Source organism: Musa acuminata, chromosome BXJ2-1 (assembly GCF_036884655.1).
Source record: "Musa acuminata AAA Group cultivar baxijiao chromosome BXJ2-1, Cavendish_Baxijiao_AAA, whole genome shotgun sequence".
Lineage (NCBI taxonomy): Eukaryota > Viridiplantae > Streptophyta > Magnoliopsida > Zingiberales > Musaceae > Musa > Musa acuminata.
In genome coordinates this window covers 13245202-13255643 of record NC_088338.1, presented here as the reverse complement: position 1 = coordinate 13255643, position 10442 = coordinate 13245202, and the positions used below count along the sequence as shown (strand labels likewise).

General features: G+C 33.4%; 1 protein-coding gene across 3 annotated transcripts; it reads right to left on the bottom strand.

Moving 5' to 3' along the window:
• Window positions 1-1038: 1038 nt before the first annotated feature.
• Window positions 1039-9058, bottom strand: LOC135598977 (cell division cycle 20.2, cofactor of APC complex-like). Of its 3 annotated transcripts, none has more exons than XM_065093563.1 (6): window positions 8943-9058; window positions 7193-8581; window positions 5451-5649; window positions 4600-4652; window positions 3411-3462; window positions 1039-1417 (listed from the first exon to the last, which is right to left on the bottom strand). In XM_065093563.1, exon 2 carries the CDS (start codon window positions 8539-8541, stop codon window positions 7306-7308), a length of 1236 nt encoding a protein of 411 aa, XP_064949635.1. In that variant the 5' UTR covers window positions 8542-8581; window positions 8943-9058; the 3' UTR covers window positions 1039-1417; window positions 3411-3462; window positions 4600-4652; window positions 5451-5649; window positions 7193-7305. The 3 variants fall into 3 exon arrangements, with proteins under 3 accessions (XP_064949635.1, XP_064949636.1, XP_064949634.1); XM_065093564.1 differs by having other exon boundaries at window positions 8897-9057; XM_065093562.1 differs by having other exon boundaries at window positions 1041-1417; window positions 7193-9057.
• Between the last annotated feature and the right edge of the window lie 1384 nt (window positions 9059-10442).

The window sequence follows — 10442 nt, the reverse complement described above, 5'->3', positions numbered from 1 at the left end:
AAAAGATAATAGAAAAAACAAAACAAACTAGCATTGGACCGTATGGTCTAAAACCAATCCATAGTCGAAGGTACTGCAGCGGAAGCACACTGCTTAAATCCATACAAACGACAATTAAAAGACAAGGACACTATTTGAATATATTGCGTTGGAGTTTTTGTAACTTACACTATTCAGATACTAAAACTATCCATGCTTGTGAAGTTTTCTGTTATTTTCGACATTAAAGAAATATCATCGACAAATCTGAATGAAAGTGTAAGATAATTAGATATCGACAACAAACGATAGATATCATCAAACATCATAAAAATGTCTTAACTGAGATATACTCAACTTGAAAGAAATCTTGGCAGAAACTTTCTACCAACTATGCATTACTCTTACTCTAAAATGGTGAACTAGAAGATTTCATTACATTTATAAAATGCATTTAAATGGCAGAAATTAACTTATCTTTCCCACTTTTTACCAAATGGCAGAAAGTAACTCAGAAAGTAATGCATTACATTAGAGACACAACAAAATTTTCCTTTGCATACGTGATCTTTTAAATAATAAAATCTGTTAAATTTTAATTTTCTTAAATTTGTAATATTTCTACAAATCTTTATCAACATAAGCAGATTTTTGACCTTCAAGCTTTCAATTAAATCTTTATTTTTGAAATTATTTTAAATATTTTACATAATTGTATTGTGTTATTATATTTTTTTATCAGCTTCTTCTTACTCATTATAAGTATTTCTTCATAAAATTATCGATTATTTTTTTCTAATGATCAAAGAAATTTGGTTATTTTCCAACTTGGTGGCGAATGCCATCAACAGGATACATAATAATTAGTAATTTTACCTCAAATAAGTGTTTTTTCTTTCAAGTCATAAAAGATATCATATATATTCCAACTTATTTTTCCTTAATATTTTTTTTCATGTTACTATTCTAAAAAGCACTAATTCAAGTAACCAACGTATAACGACAACATCAATGTGGTCATTTGCTGGCATCAGTATATTGTACAGTTTTAAAATATTCAACTATTTGTTTGTATACTTGTTCGTGTTATACCCATAGATTTAAATTTTAATCAGTTTGATTGATAATGACTGCCCGGGCATGATTTAAGATGTGGACTGCCTCATTTCAGGCTGTATGGTATGAATTTTTTCCTTTTTTATACAAAAATGCTAGGGTCGTTTTCTCTTTTCAAAGACCCAAATCAAATCATTTTTTCTTTTAAAATTACTTGAACTGGTTCTCCTTCTGAGGTTCGTGTCTCCTCACAAGCCTGTTTTGCTCTTTCTGCAACCACCGCCAAGTGTTCTCATCTTCTTTTCCGCCTCTTCCACCATAGCATCCTTCTACCTCCATTTTTCTTCCTCTTTCCTCCTTCCTTCTTCTCCCTTCCTCACCCCTAGTAATGTCATTTTAGTTTATATTATTGCGAGTAAAGTCATTTTAGTTAAAGCATAGTAAGAAATATAAAATACAACATTAGAGAGCTTTAATGACTACATAATAATTATATCATAAATGCATAAGAACTTCTTCTTGATAAAATTACACATTCAATATCAAGGGCTTGGATTGCAAACCTGACTTCATCACCCTTTCTAGAGCCAATATAAAGTCTTTGATTTCAATAAGCAAGCCTAAACAAAACTTTGGATCAGTTGGCATAACTAGAATCTTGATTACAAGCACTCTAGAAATGCTACTGTAAGTTCAAACTAGACAGCATAAGACCTGACGAAGAAAATTCATTCTACATATTGCAATTGTGGTTACCCAAGAAATGAAGAGAATAAAACCATTAATAGTTTACTCCCTAATTTCATCAGAAGAAACACACTCAATTGGGAAAAACCTAAGGTCAAAGAGGGTTTATAGATCATTAAATTTTGGTTATACTATTCCACAACAATTTTGGAAAGGAGAATAGAACGACCCATATTATAGGAGTGTCATTTGGTCAATAAGTTACTCCCTAATTCCACCCGAACAAACACACTCAATTAGAAAAAATCTAAGATTAAGGAGAGTTTATAGATCATTAAATTTTGATTGTAGTATTCCATAGAAATTTTGAAAAGGAGAAAGCAAAGAGCCCATATTATAGGAGTGTCATCTGGTCACTAATCCTTCTCAAGAATATGACAAATAACAACCACCAAGAGAGAACTCCAAGATCACAAAAAAGGTAGCTTTGCATTTAATATTTCTATTTTAAGGCCACAAAAAAATTTGAAAATTACATTTGCTTTCATAATTTCTGACTTTCTGAGATTTTCTGATTTTTTTTAATTTCTCTAACCCAATTCCCTAGCTTCAAGCGACATTAACGTAACCAAAGAACCCGCTAACACCAAAGCTTATTCAGCCAAATAGAAAGCAACTACGATTGTAACTATTTGGATTTAAATCACAACCATTGAAAAAATCAACATTATACAACCCCAATAAATATAACCAATAATACAACATCTCGATGGATGGCAATAGCTATCCATGATGTCTTCACCTATTAGTGTTGTTGATAACACTGGATGACTTTTATGAATCTTGAAGGAGACATATATAAAGAGATGCACAAATTACTAAGTATGACATGTCATGTAGGACTAGATAAGTGACATTAATCAAATATTTCCTATGTAAGATTAAAGAATGGAGTTCATGTCAGAAAGATGCCTCAGAAAGATATATTTTCTGAATTTCATCATTCAATGCCACAGTCAAAGCAATAATATACTCCTAGATTTTAGACCTCTAGAAGTGCACACTTAGAGCAACTATAGAACTATTCGCTGCATCATGATCAATGGGGGAAATAGAAACATACTTTTGGCAAGTGTAACAGCATGAGCTAATTGTGCAAATTCTTCAAGTGATTCATCAACAACAAATGATGATGTTGATAATTCAGTGCCTTTACATTCAACTCCAACAATGTAGGCTTCCTCTTGACAAATCTATATTCTTAATATGATAATTTTTTATTTTTAAACTGATGAAAAAATAAGCTAGATATCAGTTTGTAATATATTTTTTTAGAAAAGTGCAAATTGAAAAAGACACAAATAAAAGAGAAAAAACAAAGGCTAAAGGAATTGAAATGTGTCTAAAAATATTATTCATGAATAATCTGTGATAAAAGAATATCTAGGATGCAATTCAAGAGTGAGATAATGTCTTTTTTGTCTTTCTTAACAGAAAGACTAATAGAAGTCATAATTCTTGTATAGTAATTGTCAATAATTGGCAAGCAAGGTTACAGAATGTTAAGGGGCAAGCCAGAAGAGCAAGCAAAAAACTAATGACTTTTCAATAATCAAATTTGAGAAACCACTAGAGATATTCTCTAGTAAAGGTAATATAATAGCATCAACAAAAAAAGATACTCAAACCTGATTCTCAAATTCTATAAGTGAAGCATCTTTGCTCTGGGTCTCTTTGTCCCTGAATGAACAAATAAAGAATGTGACTTGATCATAAAATAAAAGAAAGATAAACCTCAACATATGAGTAAAGCATCACAAATGGCAGTCTATAAGAAAGTTGCTGCAGGTGAAATTATCTGCATACCATGAACCATGAAGTAATTTGCTAACTTAATCATCATGGTGATTATAATCAAAAGATATTAGGCAAATCTATTATACAAAACTGAAAACAAATGAGGCCTGCACTGATATGATTACTAAGTTGACATAAAGAAGTACATCACGTTGCATATCAACTCATGAATAACACAAAATTTGATATAAAAGAAAAACTGAATCTGGTTAGCATCAAATAAAACTATGTAGCAAAATTCTTATTCAATAAAGCTAGACAAGAATGGACATGATAGATAGGAAGAGCTGTAGAGTTTACTAATGAATCATGATAGAAAGATATATTTTCTGAATTTCAACATTTAATGACAGCCAAAGCAATAATATACTCCTAGATTCTAAACCTCTAGAAATGCACACTTAGAGCAACCATAGAACCATTCGCTGCATCATGTTCAATGGGGGAAATAGAAACATACTTTCGATAAGTGTAATAGCATGAGCTAATTGTGCAAATTCTTCAAGTGATTCATCAACAGCAAATGTATTATATATTCTGTGCCTTTACATTCAACTCCAACAAGGTAGGCTTCCTCTAGACAAACCTATTTTTTAATATGAAAATTCTTTAGTTTTAAAATGATGATAAAATGATCTAAATATCAGTTTGCAATATATTTTGCCAGAAAAGTGCAAAGTGAAAAACACACAAATAAAAGAGAAAAACCAAAGGCTAAAGAAATTGAAATGTTTCTAAAAATATTATTCATGAATGATCTGTGATAAAAGAATATCTATAATTTAATTCAAGAGTGAGATAATGTCTCTTTTTTCTTTCTTAACAGAAAGACTAACAGAAGTCACAATTCCTGTATAGTAATTGTCAATAATTCACAAGCAAGGTTACAGAATGTTAAGAGGCATGCTAGAAGAGCAAGTAAAAAACTAGACTTTTCAATAATCAAATTTGAGAAACCACTAGAGATATTCTCTAATGAAGGGCTAATATAATAGCTTCAACAAAAAAAGATACTCAAACCTGATTCTCAAATTCTAATAAGTGAAGCATCAATGCTCCAGGTCTCTTTGTCCCTGAATGAACAAATAAAGAATGTGCCTTGATCATAAAATAAAAGAAAGATAAACCTCAACATATGACTAAAGCATCACAAATGGCAGTCTATAAGAAAGTTGTTGCAGGTGAAATTATCTGTGATGTTAGGAAAATCTAAAGCATCATAAATCTAAAATAGTTAACAAATGCTTTATTTATGATACTTAATCATCACGGTAATTGTAATCAAAAGATGTTAGGCAAATCTACTGTACAAAACTGAAAACAAATGGGGCCTGCACTGATATGCTTACCAAGTTGACAAAAAGAAGTACACATCATGTTGCATATCAACTCATGAACAATACAAAATTTGATATGAAAGAAAAACTGAATCTGGTTAGCATTAAGTAAACTATGTAGCAAAATTCCTAATCAATAAAGCTTGACAAGGATGGACATGACAGATAGGAAGAACCGTGGAGTTTTCTAATGCTCCAATTTGAGCTCAATCAAATAGGAAATACTGGACTTGATGCCACTTTTGATTTCAGATTTGAGATTAGCTTTGTTAGGTTGAAAATCTTCAAGCCAAACCAACTAGAATGGTCAAAGCCACACAACTGGGCCAAAATAAGCATGTCAATTAAATGACTCAAAGAAACAATCACTTAAATGTTTCAACTGGAATTATCATGTCAATTTAAACCTTTTACATATGTGATATTAGGAATTAAAATCAATAATCACAACAGCTGCTGATAGCTTATTCTCCTTAAATAAACAGGTAAGGTGGAATGAAGAAATACCAATTCAGAGGTCAGTTTTATACTCACAAGTAGCAGATTAAAACTACAGCACGTGGATGATGAAACTCGTGATAGATGACTGCAACAGCATAATTCAAAATACTGAAACAGTAGCCATGTCATTAGTTGGCGAGCATTTGTATGAAACTTAGCAAGCTTCTCTAACAATCTCATGAAGATTGCTACTAGTCTGCTACAATGCAACAGCTAATCAGCAAGAAAAATCCTGCAGACCGAAATAATCACAAATTAGAACGTTCAGACTCAATGAAGATCTTTTTATTACTATAATCTAAAAGGACGAGAACGACATTATCACTATAATCTAGCATTTGTTAACTGTTGGTATCGTAAGCTAATTTTCACAATTTAGAACTTGCATAATATCCTATTTGACTCCATTTATCAAGCCCTATCTTAAGACCAGCAGAAGACAGTCTATTAATGGAAAGCCATGAGCCTCTGTTCTTATCACAGAAAAAAAATGTAATAAACAGAATCATAATACCTCATCTTTATCAAACTCATAAAATTATTTGTTTGATATCTCTTTACTATTAAATATTCAATTTGGTTTGCAGTTCTTATAAGTATGATAACTACATTCTACAGAAATTACAATACATCCTTTTAAAATTGAAATATTTTAAGCTTGGATTTCACTCTTGAACTTATATTTTACTTGGAGGTTATTCACTATATAGTAACATATTAAAATCATTTAAGATTACAAATTATACACTTTATAACCAGTTTTTTCAACGGCAAGAAAAGTCTGAAATTCAGGAGGCTACATTACAATCATAAGAAACCTCAACTCAGCAGAAACAAAAAAAATATATAAACAACTACCTCGTTGGTCTAATTATGCATAATTAGCATAAACAAACAAAGAATAAGATCAACATGAAGATTATCAAATTTAAAGAAGGAAAAAAAAATCATTTATCTAAAAAGGCAGAACTATAATAGTAGAATGTAACATGGTTAAAAATATTAAAACTAGGACACATAAAATATAGCAACAATGATGTAGGGGTTATAGATTACATGTACCATCAATATGGCAAAGGTTATAGCAATATATGTGCAAAGCTGAAAGAAAAATTGGATACAAAAATCAGACTTGTAGTTGTATCCACATAGGCTCATTTTAAATAGACCTAAAATGCTGTAAAAATTAAAGCATGGTTCTAAATTTTTCATCTTAGGCACTTGCACTCATATCTAAAGATCACAAATCTATAATGCTTGTATGAAAATATGTTGCCTCTTTGATGCCACAAACTTCTCTATGCAATGCTACCAGCAATGGATTTTCTTCTCAAGCACTAAAGAAGTCTTCTGTATTATTCTCATAATATTTTCCAACCATCAGCATTTTCATCTAGTGCTTGAGAAGTCAACATGAAGATTCTCAAATTTAAAGAAGGAAGAATTAACAAATCACCTAAAAACATACAACAAGAATGTAACATTGATAAAAATATTAAAACTAGAACACATAAAATATAGAAACAATAATGTAGTGCTTATAGATTGTATGTGTCATCAATATGGTAAAGGTTATACCAAGATATATGCAAAGCTGAAAGAAAAATTGGATACAAAATCAAACTTGCAACCGCAACCACATTGGTTCGTTATATAATAAACCTATTAAAATGCTGTAAAAATTAAAGCATGGTTGTAATTTCTTACTTAACTTAAGCTCTTGCACTCGTATATGAAGATCTTAAATGTATGATGCTTGTATGAAAATATGTTACCTCTTTGATGCCACAAACTTCTCTATGCAATGCTATCAACAATAGATCTTCTTGTCAAGCACTAAAAATATTTTTCGTATTACTCTCGTAATCTTTTCCAACCATCAGCAGTTTCATCTTATGACACTAAATTGGGCAAAGGGCATAGTGTTTGCTTTAGGTTTTGGTGGTTTGGGAGTCTCAAAGACATTCCAGAACTTGAGTGTCTCATCTTCTGCAGCAGAAGCTACTACACCACCCAATGGGCTCCCAGCCAAGTAAAGAACACGAGATGAATGACCAAAAAGCTCAGCTTTTCTCGTCATGGATGTGTAATTCCATAGGGTGAGTTGATTGTTTGAAAACCCATGGGAGGTCAGCAATTCAGATTTGTTCTTGTCCCACAACAACGCACAAACTTCAGAGCCGGTATCAATTGAGTTCAAGCAAACACCATTAGCAGCATTCCAAAACTTAATGCAATGATCATTGCGTCCTCCACCAGAAGCCAGCAGATTGCTCCTGGTAGGGCACCAATCAAGGGCCCTCACAGTGGAAGTGTGGTTGTTGATCTTGTGAAGCAATTGATGTTGGCACGGATGGTGATTTGCAACAGCCATGCGGGCGTCCCATATGTGCACAAGTTTGTCCTTCCCTCCGCTTGCCAGATATCGCCCAAACAACTCGGACCATTTAAGACTACAAACTTCAAGTCGATGCCCTTTATAGTCACAGATGGCCCGGTCATCTTTTCTAATGTCATAATCAACAACACTACCATCGGATTTCCCAGTCGTCAAGATTGCATTACTTCTCCAGGCAAGTGAACAAACAAAGGAGTGGCTGTCACCTTGGATCCCAACCAACAGACGTCCTGTTGCTGCATCAACCAGATCTAAATCTGAATTGCCAAATGCGACAGCGAGAACTTTGCCGTCTGGGGACCAGCTGATGCTAGTGACAGGGCTGTTGTTTTCTAAGGCTCGTGAAAACTTCGTACCAGACTTATTCGCAGCATTCCATATGTACACTGTGTCATTGAGGCCAATCGCCAACACATTATTGCTTCCCCAGTCGAGGAGATTCAACCTATCATCATCTATGATGTCATAAGCAGCCAAAACCCTATCTGGATCTTTTGGGATTCGTCTCTGTTGCTTCTTGTGCGGTCGATTGTCCTCGTCAAATTGGCACACCTTGTCGGCCGGTGATTCGGGTGCACTCTTGAATGCGAAAATGCGAGATCTGTTCTTCAAAATACATTGAACAAGAAGTTTTTGGTACGCTGCACTCGATGGGGATTCTATCGAACCATCACGCTGAGGTCTGGAAGGCATGGTTAGAGCACAGCGCGCGAAGTCCATGTCCATCGCCGATCGGACCGGGATGAAGCGGTCGTACTCCACACGCCTGGAACGAGAAGAAGCCATCTTGCCAATCGAAACCAGAACGAGAAACGCCGAGGTGACGAGAGACAATCAAGAAAACCAGAAAGATCGAACTTCCCAAAAGAAACTTGAAAACCCAGACGATCGATAACCAAGAATTGATCAAAAAGAACCCCGAGAACAACAAAATTTCTGACTTTTGGTCACGGAAATTGTCAAGTATATCAACCAAAACGAAACCAAATCATCAAAATTCAACAATATCTTGAACCCTAAAAAATTTCGACAGCGAAGCGAAACGAAACCTCAAGCAAAGGAAAAGGAATGAGATCACCACAACAAGAATCTAAATTCTCCCCTAAATCGGAGGAGAGGACGCTCACTCCCAGCCGACGATCGGTCGAAGCTTTATCCTTTCGTCGGAGAGCAGCTCCGACCTTCGCAGAAAGACGAGATCGCCAAGAGAGCAAAAGGAGAGCCGAGAGCAGAGCGCGCGAGAGCCGAGAGAGGTTATGAGGTTCGCAAAAGGGTGGTCTCGGCTTATATAGACGCCACCGACCCAGCCTTGTGTTATATCGTGAAATCGTGCCGTTATATTCAACCGACCAATGTGTACTGACGTTGAAACGTCCCGTTATGTTTAACTAATAAGGTAACGGCATTGAAATCGCACCGTTATATACACATTAATCACCGTCAAATTTATGTTGCGTTACAATTTCCTGAGGAATTCTGTCGTCGAAGAGGTAGCAACAATTGCTTGTAATTGAGCGTTTCACTTCAACGACAAAATATGTTAGAGAACAAACTCAAGACGGAAGTAGAGATGAAAGCAGATCATATGTTGATCTAATCAAAGAACTAGTGGATTCTGGAGTTTGATTCTACTGTCTTCAAGAGTCAGATAAAGGCCTAAGACGTGATTTTTTCTTATTTATCTCTAAAAACTCATCATCTTCGTAGCTGATGAGATTATCATTTTTAAGAAATATTTTAAACTGATAAAATTCCTACTAATACAATGAGACATGGTATTTTTTTTACTTGTCTATGTAAAGAAAATCCTAATTTTGTAGTTGTTGATATTATCATTTTTAAGTAATACTTACAAACCAATAAAATTATCATTAGTATTATATCTAACAAATAAGATTCTAACATTAATGTTAAACTTAGTAATTTTTTTGGACATAAGAAAAATTTTGATTCCAACACATTATACATCTAACGGTATCATGAGCTTGTGTCATCTTAAGATACTATACAAAATCAAAACTCAATATCACAATATTATTTACCTTGCTCCGATAAAAATAACTTCCATTGATATGTTTCAAAAATAATTATTATAAAAAAAGATAAATACCATCAAATATTGTGTGATCAATATAATAATAGAATAAGTATGCTCTTGTCCTTGACTTTTATTACATAGTTTAGATGATTTAATTGTGGAGTTTATCCAAACCAAATATGCCTCACATGGTATCTCCTCCTTCCTCTACTACTTTCTCTCCTATATTGATATCACTAGTCTTTTCGCCTTCTATTTCCATCATGCTCTTATATCTTTCTCCTCATCATTAATAACTTCTTAATTTTTGGATATATTCATTTCTTCTTGTACACTATTTTGTTATTCTCTCTGCCTTTAGCCACACTTAGTCTCTCCCTTTCTTTTAGTACTATCTCTCATCGCCCTATATGCCTTCTATACTCACCCATGTTGCTTTATCTAAAAAATATGCTAGATTAAACTTAGAAAATCTTAAAATTAGCAAACTTTGAAAAAATATTGATTCACCTTTGAAATGTTGTATCTCATATTTGGGTAAAGTCTAGAGTATAATGGACTTCATTTTTATTGATACATTAAAAAATGA